This window comes from Molothrus ater, chromosome 5 (assembly GCF_012460135.2).
Source record: "Molothrus ater isolate BHLD 08-10-18 breed brown headed cowbird chromosome 5, BPBGC_Mater_1.1, whole genome shotgun sequence".
Taxonomy (NCBI): Eukaryota; Metazoa; Chordata; class Aves; order Passeriformes; family Icteridae; genus Molothrus; species Molothrus ater.
In genome coordinates this window covers 66,679,572-66,694,776 of record NC_050482.2, presented here as the reverse complement: position 1 = coordinate 66,694,776, position 15,205 = coordinate 66,679,572, and the positions used below count along the sequence as shown (strand labels likewise).

At 41.1% G+C, this 15,205-nt stretch overlaps 1 protein-coding gene across 2 annotated transcripts in view; it reads left to right on the top strand.

Annotated features, from left to right (window-relative positions):
- Positions 1-15,205, top strand: part of KDM5A (lysine demethylase 5A) — a 51,460-nt gene that overhangs the window by 26,189 nt on the left and 10,066 nt on the right. The window contains exons 16-24 of one of the 2 annotated variants that reach the window (XM_036400602.2): positions 989-1,113; positions 1,294-1,444; positions 4,264-4,378; positions 7,123-7,478; positions 8,013-8,151; positions 9,024-9,203; positions 11,058-11,219; positions 12,212-12,763; positions 14,297-14,440. In XM_036400602.2, the coding sequence (XP_036256495.1) occupies positions 989-1,113; positions 1,294-1,444; positions 4,264-4,378; positions 7,123-7,478; positions 8,013-8,151; positions 9,024-9,203; positions 11,058-11,219; positions 12,212-12,763; positions 14,297-14,440 (1,924 nt within the window). Of the gene's footprint in view, positions 1-988; positions 1,114-1,293; positions 1,445-4,260; positions 4,379-7,122; positions 7,479-8,012; positions 8,152-9,023; positions 9,204-11,057; positions 11,220-12,211; positions 12,764-14,296; positions 14,441-15,205 lie in introns of both variants that reach the window. The other variant, XM_036400601.2, reaches the window with a different exon arrangement.

The window sequence follows — 15,205 nt, the reverse complement described above, 5'->3', positions numbered from 1 at the left end:
ATTTGGTAACACTTTTTTTCTCCTTCATTTAAGGAGTATTTTTATCCTCTTTGTTTCTTGGTTCTTAGGCAAACGGGTGTTGTACATGTGAGGTATTTTTGGGGTCCCCTGTTGTGGGGAGGAAAGATGAATCTGACTCTATGTTCTTAAAAGGCTAATTTATTATTTTATGATATTATATTATATTATATTATATTAAAGAATACTATACTAAAACTATACTAAAGAATAGAGGAAGGATACTTCCAGAAGGCTAAAAGATAATGATTAAAAACTCATGACTCTCTCCTCAGAGTCAGACACAGCCTGACTGTGATTGGTCATTAAGTCAAAACAATTAAGTAATTTGGTCATTTGACCATCACATTTGGTCATTTTGGTCATGACCATCACAATTGGTCATTAAGTCAAAACAGTTCACATGTTGGATAAACAATCTCCAACCACATTCCAAAGGAGCAAAAACACAGGAGAAGCAAATGAGATATACTGTTTTCCTTTTACTCTGAGGCTTCTCAGCTTCCCAGGAGAAGAATCTGTAGGGATATGGAATATAAGAAAATAAAGATAGTGTAGAAAGCAATCTTGCCCCTAAGGAGTTGCAGCTGGGCCAATTACCAAAGATTAGGAACAGGCCTGAGTTAACAGGCCACAGCTGTAACCAATAAGAAGAAGAGGGCTATAAAAGAGTGGGGTGGCTGGTTAGGAAGGGAACTGGAGTCAATTGTTTGCTTTGTGAAGAAGAAAGAGTGCTCTGAGGAGCTGCCCACGAGAAACACCAAGAAACTCTTGTGATGAGACAACAGCATGGAACCCCTGCCATAAGATGACAACAAGAATCTTGGGCAAAGGATTTTTCAGAAAATATGATAGTGACGTACATGCTTTGTTTTCTGGCGTTGCTGTAGCTGAAAAAAATTCAGTATTATTAATATCCTGACTTTCCTGTGGGCATTAAAACTTTTTCTGTCTTTTTGCATACCTTCAGGTACCGGTACCCACTAGAAGACCTTCCTTCTTTGTTGTATGGCGTGAAGGTTAGAGCACAGTCTTACGACACTTGGGTCAGTAGAGTTACAGAGGCTCTGTCTGCCAATCTCAACCACAAGAAAGGTCAGACTTCTGTCATTCTTAATAGGATGTCCTGAAACTCCTACATGTGTGCTGTGCTCTCATTAGCCTTGTGCATTACAAACTGAACTATGCTGTTGGAACCTTGATTGAAGGCTATTGAAGCAATCTAAAATATCTCTCTTTTTTTGCATACAAATAATTTATGTGCTTTTATTACAGATGTGATTGAGCTGAGAGTAATGTTGGAGGATGCTGAAGACAGGAAATACCCAGAGAACGATCTTTTCCGCAGGCTCCGAGATGCTGTGAAAGAGGCAGAGACCTGTGCTTCAGTAGCACAGCTGCTTCTGAGCAAAAAGCAAAAACACAGGTAGGACAGGCAGTTTTTCAGTAGTTTCCATCTGCTTCTTTGTTACTTCATTGGACTTGGAAGAGTTTAAAACCCTGAGGTCTTACTGTGTGCAAGCTTCTTTCAGTGTTTCCTTTCCTTGGTGCTGTGACTCACTGGGAGGTGAGGAGGGGAGGCAGATTCAGTGGCACAAAGAGCCCAAAGGTGGGCTTAGTTGGAATGTTATAAATATTCTGCTTTCAGCTGACTTATGTACTGAAATGTGAAATCCTTTGGGGAAGTTGTGTTTGCTGATGAAGTATTTTGCTGAATGTGTGGGAGAGTTGTAGGGAGAGATGGCTGGAGGTAAAAATGTAATGAAAGTAAGTTTTGACTTTGGGTGTTTGTGACAAAAGGATCTAGGGGAGCACAGCAGTACAGAGAGCAAAACCAGTCCATAGTTGGAGCCAATCTGGTATTTTTTGGGAAGGACCACGGGAGACAGTGATGTGTGGCTGAAAGGTAGTGCCTTGCCTCAGTGACTTGGGGCAGTGTAACTCCCTTGGTTCTTTCTCTGTCTTGCCTGCCTTGCCTGTGGCTGCCTCAGCATTACTCTGTCTCCTGGCCCTGCCTCAGCAGTCTGCTGTATGTGTTCTGCTCTCCTAAACTTTCAGGAGCATGTTCTTCCTTCTCTCCTGTACGTTTTGTGCACTGAATAATAAGTCCCACAGAAAATAGCTCAGTGAGGTGACTGTAATTCTTGTGGCAGTAGCTGTACAGTAAATTTATGTAGCTTGTTCCCCTGTTGAGGATAAGATTTGGTTTTGTAGTTGGTTGTATTTCTTGCCTGTGTGGTTTTTGTGTATTACTTAAGACATTTTGAGGGAGTAAAAATTAAATACCTTGTTAATTATAATGCCCAACTTTGCTACACAGAACATAATCCATATATCATAATGGCTTGAATTTGTACACTAAAATGTTACTTGCACCACAGATACAAGTGTAACAATCTGTTCTAACTGGAAAACTGTTAGACAGTAGAGAAGCATTTTGTCTGTATTTGGAGGCTAAAGAAAGCTCTCCTGATTGTTTTTTATTGCTTGTAGAACCTCACTGCCACAGAAGTATTACTCACTTAGAACTCTGATCCAGGTGGGGGAAACAGCATGACAGGGGTTGCAATTGCCCTGTTCTAGTGAAATATAATTATTTTGGTAGCTCCCAGGTGTTCATGGTCTGGTGCTGCTTCCTCCTCTTCCTCCTGCTGTTGGAGTATGACAGCCCAGCTCTCTCTCAACAGTCCTTAAGTTGCTGAGATATATATAAGAAGATATAACCAACTCTTCAGTTAGTTATTTGGTGGGTTTCCAGAGCTACCCCAAGCAAGACAAGGGGTAGAAGGATTTGGCAGCTTTCAATGTTATGTCTGATCTAAAGAGAAAAGATTTTTATGAGGCCCAAAAAGGACTTGTGTATACATTTGAGGGCTGTCATATGCTAACTAAAAATATTTTACAGAATTGAGGTTTGAGGAAGATCTTGAAGCTTCTTTGAACAGTGCCAGGCGGTGTAATTATAAAGGTCATCTTCAGCTGCTTCTGTAACATTTATGTTCATATTTAAAACCTGGAGAAGGATCACATTTACAGAAAGGATAAAGTTATTAAAAACAAGTGCTCAAACAGAGCAATTTGGCAGGATTAATGCAGCAATAAACTCATGGTCAAATGTAGCATAAGAAAATCTGTGTCTTACCCATCTCTTTTTAAATAAACCCCAATAATGGGTAATGTATAGCTGTGAAGTTCTCTCCCATATTCTAGTCCTAGATCTTTGCCTTCTCCTGGAAGTTGAGAGTTTCCACAGGCAGGGATAATTGCACCTTTTTGTGCAGCATGTCATGCTGTGGCAGTCTGTGGTTGGATTAAGGCCAGAATGCCAGTGTGACACTGCTGAGTGTCCCCTCCCTCAGTTTTGTCCCTTGGAGCCCTCTACCCCTTTGCCCTCACTCAGGGATTTTGGGGGCACAGCAGGTCTGCTGCAGCCACTGCTCCTCATCACTGTCTGTTGAAGAAAATCAGCGCCTGCAGGAGTCTCTATTCCCCTCTGAGGTTTAGCTGGTGTGTAATGATATTTGATCATTAATCTAAATTTTACAACATAACTCCATAGCATAAGATAGAATTTATTTTCTTTACTCTTTCTGTAGTATTCAAATTTAGATTCATTAGCAGGGAACAGCTCTTGAGTATTTGAAATCTGTTGTACTTGGCAAGTTGTGCCTGCCAGTGATCTGTACACGAAGTATTTAATTTATGCAGTGTGTCACTTTCAAGTCTTCTACTCCATTCAGTGGGCTTGTTACACTTGCTCTGAGGGATATTTAATGGAAATGTCTTTGCAGAACTTGTCCCACTGAATATCAGTCCTCTGTTGCAAGGTCAGTTTCAGCAGTTCTCCAGCTACAAGCACTGGATAATAAGACTTGTGTTCAGGGCCTGTTGCTGTTACATATCTCAGAGTTCTTGTCAGTGCCTGGCATGTGAGACAACTTCCTGTACTGCCTAAAGCAGATTTATTTGGGCTTATTCTTCTACTTGTAACAAACTCAGTTTGGAACTCACCTAGACAGTTGTACCTCTGAAAGGCAGGGTAAATGATCCTGAAGGGGCTTAGGGGAATTGTATTCTATTTTGTTTTCAGGAATTGTTGTTCAGTTCGAATTACATTTTTCTTTTTGAGTTCTTAGGTGATTAAATACTTTTGCTAACTTCTCAGTAATCCTGATTGATAATTTCTGTCACTGATCATCATCTTATCTCTCACCTGATATTTAATTATGCCCATTTGTACAGCAGAGTGAGCCAAGACAGTGGAAGGACAAGGACCAAGCTGACCATGGAGGAGCTTAAAGCATTTGTGCAGCAGCTGTTCAGCTTGCCCTGTGTCATCAGCCAGGCCCGACAAGTCAAGGTAAGTTTGCATCTGCTCCTCTGATCATGGTGTGCCTTTTACTTTGTTCTGGTTTTGTGGTAGTATGTTTTTCTAAACAGATAATTTTGCCTGGTGTAGAGGATGAAAAGCTTTGCATGTAAAACATGTGTGCACTTTTTCCAGGTGCCTGGTACAACAGGCGTTGTCAGATGTGGTGGTGCAGCTATACAGAGATAGAAGATCCCCTTCCCCTGTCACTGTCCAGACAGCCCAGTTCTAAATCTCTGACCCAGTGACTCTTATTCCATCATCATTAATGTTCTCTGTAGAGCTTAAGTTTCTGGCTAAATCCTACCCTTTATATGTTTTTGTAGAAACCTCTGAGTGTTACCCTGGTGTGCTTTTTCAGGGCAGCAGGAAAGCAGTGCCACATTGTCATTCCATAAATACATCTCAGCCTTGCTTTCCAGGCTACAGCCTTCTTCATCTGTATGCATGGCCTGCATTTCTTGCCCTTCATATATATCTTTGCACCTGTCTCTGGATGAATCTAGACTAATAAGTAATCCAGATCATACTGATTCCCCTGGCTGCTATTGCCATTTATCATTCTGGCACTCTGCATCGTAGCAAGTGTTTTCAGTAGCAGTCTTAATTTGTTACTCTGTCACTGGTGATGAAATACTAAACAGCGTTTCACCTACTAACCAGCTTGTAGAAAACTCCTTAAGAAGCATCCTTAATAAAGATTTTTTGCCCAGAGAAATGCTTGAGATGTGTGTTAATCACTTATTAACCTGCATGCTCTGCTTGTACAGTTTTACATGTGTTGTATAGTACTCGATAGAGGGCCTGAAATCCTGTACATTACCATAGGTGCAGCTGCTGCTACATAGCCAAACATACAGCTGAAAAATAAATTAGTTTTTTTTTAGAAGGCCCCTTTTCCATAAGTGTTTGTTAGTGTTGATGTCCTATTCATGAGTTTTATGTAAGCTTTTCCATGATAGTTCAGTGTTGATAAGAGAGACTTCACACTGGAATTTCTTATTGTTTACATTATATTGGCATTTTTTTCTGAAAACAATTTCTTTCAGAAAACCATAGGGCTCAAGTGTGCATGTTTGCCAGGCTTGTTGATTGATGCTGTCTTTGTCCTTCAAAGGCTGGCATCTAATAAAGTGGAAAGTGCTTTCTCATCCTCATATGATAGGATAGTTTTATTTCACTTCTTTACACACACATTAGTATGTAATCACACATATTAGTATTAGTAAAAACACTTACTAATATTTATTAATGAAATGTTATCATCTATTAGGTAGACATGTAAGATGGTTGTCAGAAGGGCTTTTTTTAAATGTCTTTAAGACTTGCTTCTAATTAAAACATAATTCATAAATGAGAGGGCTGCAGGCATAAAATTAACGCTTAACAGTTTCAGCATGTATATTTGTCTAATGCCTTCTCCCAGCTAGTCCATGTTCCCCCACCCCTCAGCATTAGGAAGGAATCTGGTTCTAGTTCAAGTACTCTGCCTATGCATGTGCATGCTCTTGAAGCCTCAGCATAATCACTAGTCAATAAATAAATAATTATCATTTTCCTGATTACAAACTGTAGTCTTTTCATTTCTGAATGAAGTCAGATAATGATCATTTATGCCTAAGCACTCACTGGCTTTTAACATGGCATTTGAATGCAATTATCCATCATGATGAATAGCAAAATAATTGTCATGTTGGATGATGAATATTTTCTAACACAGAAGGCTTTGTAATTATTAAACTGTAATAATTTACTGTTGCCACTATGAAGCATTCAGAGTATGTTCCCTAAATCAAAATCTTTATAATGTAGATCTTGTTTTTTCTTATAAATGCCTTCTGATTTTCAGACAGACATGAAAAGCAGCATCAGCCAAAAAAGGCAGTAAGCTAAGGGTTAGGAAATGTAGGGTTTGCTCCTTGTTGTGCCATTGGCTTGCTGTCAGAAATGCCTGTCTTGTGAGAGACTTGGAGGTGAATCCATGGAGTATCCTGGTTGAATGTCCTTGAATGAGTCTCCTGCAGAGATTCTTTCCTGTCTGTTTGCTTTGATTTTTTTTTTTCATTGCAGTGCCAAATATGAGGATGAGGACAACTGCAGCAGTGCAGTTGGATTTCTATGAAATTGTCTCCTTTAATAAGAGGGTTTTGCATTTTCATTTCTTTCTTTAGTGCAGTAAATCCCTGATGCTTGTAAGTGGTAGTGCTGCTTTAGGGAATATTGCTTTCAGACTTGACCATTGTTATTTTTAGGACCTGTGGTATTCATATTCTCACACATTTCTGGCTTGTTATTTCTCCTCAGCATGTTTTTTTCTGCTTTGTGTTGCTGTCATTACTGTAATGCCCCTGACACTATTGAAACGATGACCTGTTTGCAGAAGTCCCTCTTCTCCCTGCTATTTTAAAATTAATATTGACTGGGCAGTGCTGAATATTCTCTTTTGTTGGGAGCTGTTGTCATTTGCAGTTGTACTATTTTAGGTGCAGAGTTTGATGCAACTAATATGCCTAGGGCATGAGACATTAGGCCATCAAATAAGTTTAGATGGTCTGTTACTTAATTTCTGTCAGACTTGATGGCTTGTGACAGCTAGCTGGCATTGTGTGTAGAAGCTCAGACTGATGATGTGATGATCACATAGAGATTTACAGCTGGCTGATCCCTCAGTTGCTTTTTCTTTTGGATTCTGTGGGTGTTTTTTCCTAATTGATTTGTGCTGTATGTTACTTCAGAATCTGCTCGATGATGTGGAAGAGTTTCATGAGCGTGCTCAGGAAGCCATGATTGATGAGATCCCAGACTCTTCCAAGCTGCAGGAGTTGATAGACATGGGCTCTGGCCTTTATGTTGAACTTCCTGAGCTGCCAAGGTTGAAGCAAGAGCTGCAGCAGGCACGGTGGCTGGATGAGGTGAGGTCCACCCTCTTGGATCCCCAGAGAGTCACCCTGGATGTGATGAAGAAGCTGATTGACTCTGGTGTGGGCTTGGCACCACATCATGCTGTAGAAAAAGCCATGGCTGAGCTGCAGGAGCTGCTCACAGTCTCAGAGAGGTGGGAGGAGAAGGCCAAGGTCTGCCTGCAGGCCAGGTGAGTGTTCCTTTACAAGCTGTTCTTAGAGGCCACACACTTTTGTGTTTCTCTTTCTCTTTGGTGATGTGAGGTGAAAAGTTGTGCTCTTGAAGCTGTAGTTGGCTTTCTTATTTTGTTGGGTTTTTTTGTTTTTTTTTTTAACTCCCCAGGAGTTAGATTGTTCTAGAGTTGGATTTGAGATTGAATTGCACAAGTGTTGATTCCCTATCATGTTACACAGTGGCAGGAGGCTGAGGCTGTGCTTGTTGCTGCTGTCTTTGCTATTCATCCCTCTCCACACAGAACTCTGACTAGGCTACCAACAAGAGACAGCTTTCCTGGTGTTCAGGAGTTGTGATGTTTGCCATTCTAAGCTTGATTGTGCCAAGCCCCTCAGCTTTCTCACCTCCTGTTTGGTAGCCTCCAAGCATAGAGCCATGGTGTCCTACCCTGCAGTGTAGTGGTGAAGCTGCATCACCAGCCTGTCAGATGTATGCCTTGAGATGACTGGAGTTTTGAGAGAAGGCTGGAATTGGGTTTTTCTTACTCTAGGCCACGCCAAAGTATGATGGCTCTGGAGAGCATCGTGAACGAGGCCAAGAACATCCCTGCTTACCTGCCCAATGTGCTGGCACTGAAAGAAGCCCTGCAGCGAGCTAGAGACTGGACAGCCAAAGTGGAGGCCATTCAGGTAGGGGTTACAGCAGGGACTAGAATCTTCTGCTTGCACTCTTTTATTTGGATATGTCCTTTATTCCTAGCACCTCTCCTCACTAAGGTGGCCTGAAGAGAAGCCTTGCTATGGCTCTTAAATGTGCTTACCAGAGCTCGTGTACTTGATTTTCTTTTTCTGCATTTGTTTCCCCACTGGCTATCCAATTTCTATTTCCCTTCCTTTTATGTATTTCAGAGCAGATATAAAAGCCAGCAAATTCATTATGATATGGTATTTGGTTTTGGAACTGATCAGCATGCTGTCACTGAAAATATTTAGCTGCAGCAGAGGGTGCTCTCAGGTTTTCAGTTTCGGATCTGTCTGTGGAAGTTTTGTTTTTTATGGAAATTTGTTTTTTTCTTTTCTCCCTAAAATATTGCAAGATTTAATGGCAATGGTGGCCAGAATTTTCTGAAAGAGATGAGTTAGTTCAGTAACCTCTCCTTCTATTTGTCTACCCACAAGACTTGGTCCTGAGTTCTGTGATATTTGTTGGTGCTGGTCACTGAACTAGAATGCTTATCTTATACCAGGTGTTGTTGAGAGTTGAAATGAGAATCCAAATAGATTTCACATCAGCCCTTATACAACAGAGAGCATTTAGATAACTGTCTGGAAATGGAATGTTGTCTTATTCCCTAAGCCAGCTGGCTATATCAAAATGACTGTTAAAATAAAAGCTGTATGAGAGAATTGTTTAAAATAACAATAGATTGAAACACTGCCCTCCTTTCCTTTCCTATGGAACTCTGTTTTAGGCAGTGACAAAGTAGTTTATGGCTTGAAATTAGACTGGCAGCTGATAGAATGGTGGAATTGTTGGCTTAGCAAAATTTATTTCACCCCAGAATGGGAGCAACTATGCATACCTGGAGCAGCTGGAGAGCTTGTCTGCCAAAGGCCGCCCCATCCCGGTGCGCCTGGATGCGCTGCCCCAGCTGGAGTCCCAGGTGGCTGCAGCTCGTGCCTGGAGGGAGCGCACGGGAAGGACCTTCCTCAAGAAGAATTCCAGCTACAGCCTGCTACAGGTGAGCAGCACATACTTCCCTGTCAGGAGAAGGAAAGAGAGGAAGGGAAGAACACACTGCTCTGTCAGAAATTGGTCATGATGGCCCTCAGTTGTCTAGAGGGAAGAGCTGGTTTAGTGACACTGGACTAGAGATCCTTTTCAGAATAGAATAGAATTTCAGCTGTTCTTGGGTGAAAAGAAAGAAAACGGCAGAAAATGTGTTTGGTTAGTCCTGTTTTACGTATAGACAACCTCATCTCTTACTTGTGAAAGAAGAGGGAAAGTAAAGCATTTTGTTTGTCGTTGAAGAAATGTAGACCTGAAATGGGCACAGACCTGTCTCAAGTTGATAAATGTTTTCACTTGCCTCGCTGTTTAAATGCTAAGAAAATAGATATATATTTTATAAACTGTTCAACTATAAGAAAAAAATTAGTCAGCTACTATTTATTTCACTTCAGTGAATGTAGTGACTGTCCTTGTTTTAATAAAAATCAATCGTGTTTGAAGATCTGTCTTATCTACTTGACAGACTTCGTTTTTGTAAGAAAAACAGTTCCAGTTCAGCTGCATTCTCAGAGGCTCTATTTTTATTCTCTTATGTTGTTGTTAATTCTCTGAGGTTTGTCCTCACTTTTAGTGAGATGTCCAAATCCAGACAGAATCCCCACTCTCTGACTTTCTCTAGTGCCGTGTGGAGTGCAGTAGTTACATCTTGTGTCTCAAAGGGGGGGGGGGGTACTGATGTTTAATGTTTTCCAGTGGGATTTTCCCTATTGCAACCACATCACACTCATTTTTGTTCACTTTGTGATACATTCTAGATACATCTTTTTCTCTATATTCTTCTGCTTAACTAGTTATTTAATATGTTCTGGTTTTGTGTTTTCCTAAATGTAGCAATTTGAGCTTTCCTATATTGAATTTAATTTGCTAGATTTTATATTTATGTGTACATTCCAACTAGTCACGATGACTTAAAGCTTTATTCTTGTCCTTAAAAGTGCTTTTCAGCCTCTCATATCAATATTGAAAGGCTTATAGTGTACTTTTAGGGGTTCTTCAGGCACCAAATTGCTGATGTAAATATGAAATAATTTTTAAGACTTGATTTATAGAGGCCCCTTATTGTATTTGCGTGGTGCCCCAATGAAGGAAGGAATGATGAATCTGATTCCATGTTCTCAGAAGGCTAATTTATTTTTTTATGATACTACATTATATTAAAGAATAGTATACTAAACTATACTAAAGAATACAGAAAGGACACTTCTACAATGCTAAAAAGGTAATAAAGAAAAAACTTGTGACTCTTTCCAGAGTCCCAACACAGCTTGGCACTGATTGGCCATTGAGTCAAAACATTCACATCAGAAACCAATGAAACAATCACCTGTTGGTAAATGATCTCCAAACATATTCCACATGTGAGCACAACACAGGAGAAGCAAATGAGATAAGAATTTCTTTTCCTTTTTCTCTGAGGCTTCTCAGCCTCCCAGGAGAAAAATCCTGGGCAAAGGGATTTTTCAGAGAATGTGAATGCCCCAGCCCCTGAAGGGAGTGTTGAAGTATGAATGTCTAACTGCATGTTGGTGTGCTGGTATATGCATGATAGTGGAGTCTGAATAAATTTTGTAATTAATCAGAAAACACAGTGGCTCCGTTTGACCTGCCATGTCACTGGTTGCTGATCACATTCCAGTTCCCCAACTATGAGATAGTTCTCTCCTTATCTGTTTATTCTCTTTTTCCTATTAGTTGACAGGTATCAGAGGGGTTAGATTGTGGGGTAGTTCTTGTTCCCTGGTGCCACTGTTGTCATTCCCTGGTGAGATGTCCCTGACAGGATGATTTTCCTTGGTGGTTCCAGGTTCTGAGCCCACGGACTGATATCGGTGTTTATGGGAGCAGTAAGAACAGGCGGAAGAGGGCGAAGGAGTTGATGGAGAAGGAAAAGGAGAAAGATCTTGACCTGGAATCCCTGAGTGAACTGGAGGATGGGCTGGAGGAGGCCAGGGATGCTGCAGCTGTGGTAAGGAGCAGTGAAAGGTGGTGTCTCCTGCCTGTGTGGGCTTCAGTCATCTCTAATCTGTAGAAATTCTAGAAATAAATGAATTTCACTGAAAGAGATACCTCATAATCTGGTGTTTGACACAAGAATGTAGTTCAACTTTAATTGCAGTGAAAGTAGAGTTCAGAGCGTTACTGCTGGTATTTAATAACATTAGGTATGTGTAAGACTTAAATGCTCTTGGGTTAGTCTCTGTTGCTGCTCATCTAATATTAACATTTATTGAAATCATGTGGAAATAATGAGGTGCAGCTCTGCCTTAACCAGGACCAACACATACTTGGTTAGGTCAATTTTGTGATCAGCCTGCAAATGCTTGGTCATGGACACTGGGCTGGAAGGATTGTTTTATTTGGTTCCTCTTTTTTGGAGGATACTCATGCTGCTTATCAGAATAATTTGCTGACATCTGGCTGCCCTTTCCCTGGTAGCAAAGAAAATATATGCAGGGTCATTAATATGGCTTGTACACAATCTATTTTACTGTAGTATGTTTGGTTATAGTTACCTGAAGGGAAACATTTAGGAAGTGCAATTTAGTTCAGGAGATATGTGGTCACTCAGATGGTTCTGAAACAATGCTCAGCTCCATTGTCTCAGTAACAGTTGAATGGAACAGATTCTGGCTTCTTCTCTGGAGTCAAAACCTATTCTTCTGGTGGCCTGAGGACAGATTTAATTATAAACTTCAGAAACTTTGTAGATATTGAGAAGGTTATCTAAAGTTTACATAGCTTCTCTACCAGAAGGACTCTAGGGAGTAATGAGCAACTGAGGAGGAGGTATGTTAGATAAAGTTTTAATTAGATCATGTAGTTCCTAAATTTTGGGCTAGGCTTAGATCTCTTGATCTTTTTGAGTTAGCTGGTTTTTTTTTCTGTTTTCTTGTGTTAATAAAATTAAATCTCTCTTAGCTGTGAAGGTCATGACATGTTTTTGTCCTTGCTGGGCAGGTGGCTGTATTCAAGGAGCGGGAACAGAAGGAAATTGAAGCCATGCATGCTCTCAGGGCAGCCAACTTGGCCAAGATGACCATGGTGGACCGAATCGAGGAGGTCAAGTTCTGCATCTGCCGCAAGACAGCCAGCGGCTTCATGCTGCAGTGCGAGCTGTGCAAGGACTGGTTCCACAGCGGCTGCGTGCCCCTGCCCAAAACCAGCTCTCAGAAGAAGGGCTCCAGCTGGCAGGCCAAGGAGGTGAAGTTCCTGTGTCCCCTGTGCATGCGCTCGCGCCGGCCGCGCCTGGAGACCATCCTGTCGCTGCTGGTGTCCCTGCAGAAGCTGCCGGTGCGGCTGCCCGAGGGGGAGGCCCTGCAGTGCCTGACAGAGCGAGCCATGAGCTGGCAGGACCGAGCACGGCAGGCCCTGGCCACCGACGAGCTGTCCTCCGCTTTGGCCAAGCTCTCCGTGCTCAGCCAGCGCATGGTGGAGCAGGCAGCTCGAGAGAAAACGGAGAAAATCATCAGTGCAGAGCTGCAGAAGGCAGCAGCTAATCCTGACCTGCAGGTAGGGATGGGAAGGTCTTGCTGTTCCCTCTGCTTGCTCTGATTTAGTGTGTGTAGGAGAGACGGGGGTAGGATGGTCAGGACAAATGGAGATGAGAGGTCTCTGAAGACAGGCTGTGGAACTTGTGGTTTATTGCAAAGGGCCTGGGTGTAGGGGCCCTACTTGGAGCTGCCAGCCACAGCTCGGAGCAGGCCTGAGGGAAGTAAAGAGGATGGTAAAAAGAGAGAAGGCAAGAGCATGGTAAAGAGAATGAGAGAGAGAGGAAGTGTAAAGAGAGCGAAGTTCCCATGACAATATCATAAATCTACTTCTCTACTGAATGTTCTGATTTTCAGTAGCCAATCTAGTACAAGATACAAATCTTATAGCATTTACATACAGCCTATAAGAATCATTACATTACCATACTGTGTTACATTTTAAACCCTAAAAGCTACTCTTTGGACCCCTTCTGCCAAGCTAGTAGGATCTGCTCTGATCCTTGGCCCTGTCTGTAAGCAGAGGGTATTGTTTAATCAAAAGGGGATTACCTTCAGCTGACCATACCATTGTTTTCCAGTTGTTCAGTAACTAAGGTATCTCAAAGCTTGCTTACATTTCAGTCTTGCTTAGTTTCCGTATTCTCAAAATCTTTTGCCAGGCAATCATATTTATTAGGCATTCCTGTTTCATCTTCCCCAACAAGTGTGTCAAAATGTCTTGTTTTTCTTGGAGAAGGGTGGGGGAGAGGGGAGGGCAGTGAAAAGCTGAGGACTACACATGGTAAAACTTCTTACTTAGTTTAGTGCTCTACAGGTTTTGGCTGGCTTCTGTTTTGTACATTGCTGCTCCAGGAGCAGGTCTGTTCCTCTGTACTCATTGCCAACAGCAACTGCTGAAGTTGCTCAGAATTTTAATTATTTCCATACTGTTCACTTCTAAGGGTTGGGTTTTTTTCAGTTTTTGATAAGTAAACATGTTCCAGTGTGTTTAAAAAAAGATACAGATCATTCTGCATTGTGTATGTAAGAAACATCAGGTCAGCTGTAACAGCTAGGTACAGGCCTCAAGATGTGTAAAACAGTTCCCACTTTGGTGTCCAAGTTCCATTTTCCTCTTTACAGAATCCAGCCTCTCAATATTTATAACTTCTCATGGATTGTCATTCACAAGCATTTGGTGTCCTTTAAGTAAATTTCAGCAGGGAATGTAGTCGAACACTGATAGCTGACCATAACTCACCTCTTCACCTTGAGAGTGAGGGCAGGTCATGTTGTGGTGAAGAAGCTGTAATTTGTAACACTGAAGAACAATATCTAGATCTTTCCAGTCACTATTATTAAAAAACAGGTAATCAGAATCTAACCAAACCTTTTACTTGGATGTTTCCCTATCTTTTTTCACATCTTGCTGTAACTGGTATCTTTTGTGATGTCCAGGCAGTTATCCTCAGGTCAAAAGAACCACTGTTTTCTTTGTTAATAACTCTTTAGGTTTTACAGATTTTTCTGGGAAATTTTATTGTTTCATTTCCATATTTAATTTTTTTTTTAGGGGCACTTGACAAGTTTTCAGCAGTCAGCCTTTAACAGAGTGATAGGGAGTGTGTCCTCGTCCCCACGGCAGACTTTGGATTATGATGATGAAGAGACAGACTCTGATGAAGACATCAGGGAGACATATGGCTATGACATAAAGGTAGGTAATCCAGAGAGGTTTGTTTGCATGGAAAAAATACAGAACACCTGTCTTGTAATCCATTTTTCCAGAATATTTACTGTATTTAAAACTAGCTGTGTATATTCTGCCTGTGGCAGAAGAGGTGCTTCCTGATTTTTATCTCAATGTCCCCATTCTCTCAACTGTTGTGAAGTTTTGTAATGTTTTTATGCAAAATTTCCAAAGTCCTTTCCACCTTTTGAATTTCAAAAGATGCCTTTTAATGCTGAGGAAAAAGACACACTTAAAAAGGGATTTGTATTTATAACAGCCTGGAGGATGAACATTGTCTTTATGCCCCATTGAGAGATACCATGAGTCATAAATATAAGAATCTATATGAAGAGCTCTTGGAAAGTTTTTGCTACAGCAAAAAGATTAGCCTTCAAAAACTGCATGCTGTGTAAGAAGTTTCCTGATGCCAGAGCTTTGTTCATGTTTTCATACCTTCCTCTTCATTCAGCCCTTGTATAAAGCAAGTACATGTGTTCCATTTTGGAGTGTGGAATTTTTTGAGACAAGATGTCTGGATCATGTTGTAAAATTAGTGTCTGGATTCAGTACAGAAATTGTAACTGCAGTTAAATTTCTGAGGTGTTTTATTGAGAGAAGAATTTTCATGAGAAAAGGCAGTTGTGGAGAAAACCATGTGTTTTCAAGGTCTTGAAATGTCCTTTTGAAATATATAGAGGCAGAGGCAATGCCACAGTTGCTTCTTGAGCAGTGTTTTCTTTTTAGTGATAA